The sequence below is a fragment of the Eptesicus fuscus genome, chromosome 13 (genome assembly GCF_027574615.1).
Source record: "Eptesicus fuscus isolate TK198812 chromosome 13, DD_ASM_mEF_20220401, whole genome shotgun sequence".
In the NCBI taxonomy this organism is placed as follows: domain Eukaryota; kingdom Metazoa; phylum Chordata; class Mammalia; order Chiroptera; family Vespertilionidae; genus Eptesicus; species Eptesicus fuscus.
In genome coordinates, this window is record NC_072485.1 from 70,454,081 (window position 1) to 70,455,895 (window position 1,815).

The 1,815-nt window shown below is 56.8% G+C and overlaps 1 protein-coding gene across 1 annotated transcript; it reads right to left on the bottom strand.

Annotated features, from left to right (window-relative positions):
* Window positions 1-984: 984 nt before the first annotated feature.
* Window positions 985-1,416, bottom strand: LOC103291033 (baculoviral IAP repeat-containing protein 5-like). The gene has a single exon (XM_054725570.1). It carries the CDS (start codon window positions 1,414-1,416, stop codon window positions 985-987), a length of 432 nt encoding a protein of 143 aa, XP_054581545.1.
* Between the last annotated feature and the right edge of the window lie 399 nt (window positions 1,417-1,815).

A 1,815-nucleotide genomic window follows, 5' to 3' on the forward strand; every position in this document is an offset into this window, starting at 1 on the left:
AATCTTAATGGTTAGGAGTTGAGCCTTATCTCACAGGTAAATCTCAATATTTTGCAAGGCATGGAAATGTCTCAGTGAATTTTGGACCACACCTGGAAGCTTCTTGGCAAGGTAGGCTGTGGAATCAGACATGGAATCAGAAGCTGCTTAATTATTAATTAATCAGTTTATTTGTAACAGTCGTCAGCAGGAAGCCCAGACTCTGCGCTATGGAAGAGCTCTCTGCCCATGTATCCAACCTCTCCCCCGCTTCCCCCCCCCATCCCTCCCACCTCAGCGATTCAAACCCGGTGGTTGGTGGTCGCTGCCCAAAGGCTGCAGTTTAACAAGCAACCCAGGTGACTCCTATACTCAGTAAGGCACAAACTCCAAACGCAGGTTTGGCTCAGCAGATAGAGCGCCCGCCTGCGGACCAAAGGGTCCCGGGTTCGAGCTCCGTCAAGGTCATATACCTCAGTTGCAGGCTCTTCCCCGGCAGGCTGGGCTGGCCCTGGTTGGGCTTGTGCAGGAGACCACCAATCGATGTGAGATGTCTCTCTTCCATTCTCCCTAAAATTCAATGGGAAAGAAGGAAGGCAACACATGCATGAATGAGACTGAGGGAGGCATAGGGCTCAGAAGCCAGAGTAAGATAGCGTGGGCAAAGGCGGGAATCAGGCCCAAGGGGAAGGGGTGGCTTTGTGCCCCGGGAGGAGCAGCGTGTACCCTGGACGGTCTCAGCACACAGCCTGCCTCAGGAGGTGGCTCAGGCTCCAGTCCTTGTTCCAGCAAAAGCCTCAGCTGGGTGGAAGTTGGCAAGGAAAAAGGACCAGCCACACCAGGTGCAAAAGGCAGAAGTAGCCCCGGCACCACTTTTTAGAGAGAGCAAACAGAGTTTAAGTGTTCTTATTTCAAATTCAACATGTCCTTTCCAGAGTCGCTTTCCGGCCCCAGCGAGCAGCCGGGAACGCTGCGGACCCAGCCTTGGCCCTGACGCCGCCCCCGTCACTCCTGGTCGGCCAGCTGCCGCTCGATGTCACGGCGGACCTTCTTTGCAAGTCCCCGCAGTCCTTCCTGCCGTCGGTCCACTTCCCTCATGATTCTGTTCTTGGTTCTTTCCTTGTCCAGTGCCAAAAACTCACCGAAGGACAGCTCTTCCACCGGCTTCGTGAGAGCCAGGAAGGCACAAGCAGGCGAATGCTTGCGATGCTCCTCTGCCGGGTCGTCGTCCGGCTCCCAGCCTTCCAGCTCCTTGAAGCAGAAGAAACACTCGACCAGGTCGGGCTCGTTCTCCGTGGGGCAGTGGACGAAGCCGGCCGCGGCCATCCGCTCGGGGGTGCAGGCGCAGCCCTCCCGGAAGGGCCAGCGCCCGAAGGTGGCGAGGCGGTGGGCTTCGCGGTAGACCTGCCAGGCCTCGGGCAACGACGCGGCAGCCATCCCACCACGCGGTGCTGCGATGCCGGCCCCAGCCCCGGCGGTTGTGGGTCGCTGCCCAGAACCCGTTTTATAACAAGCAACCCAGATGACTCCTGTATTCATTCAGGTTGGAGAAGTTCTGGCCCACAGGATCTCAGATGGAAGGGATTGCTCGGGCCAGGCCACAGGTAGCTCGTTCTCTTTAATTCAGCGGGAGGGGGTGAAGGATAAGCGAGCCGTGTCATCCTGTGTCATCTGTGCAGTGTTATTATCCCTGAAGGACACTTATATGGTCCTACTGGGTTGCTGTACCTTCCCAACAATACTTGGGCTCAATCTCATTTGTAGCTGGGCTAAGGAGGCTCAGAGGTGCGGGAGGAGCCAGCAGAAGAGAGACATGAGCTCAGGTCTTCTACATCC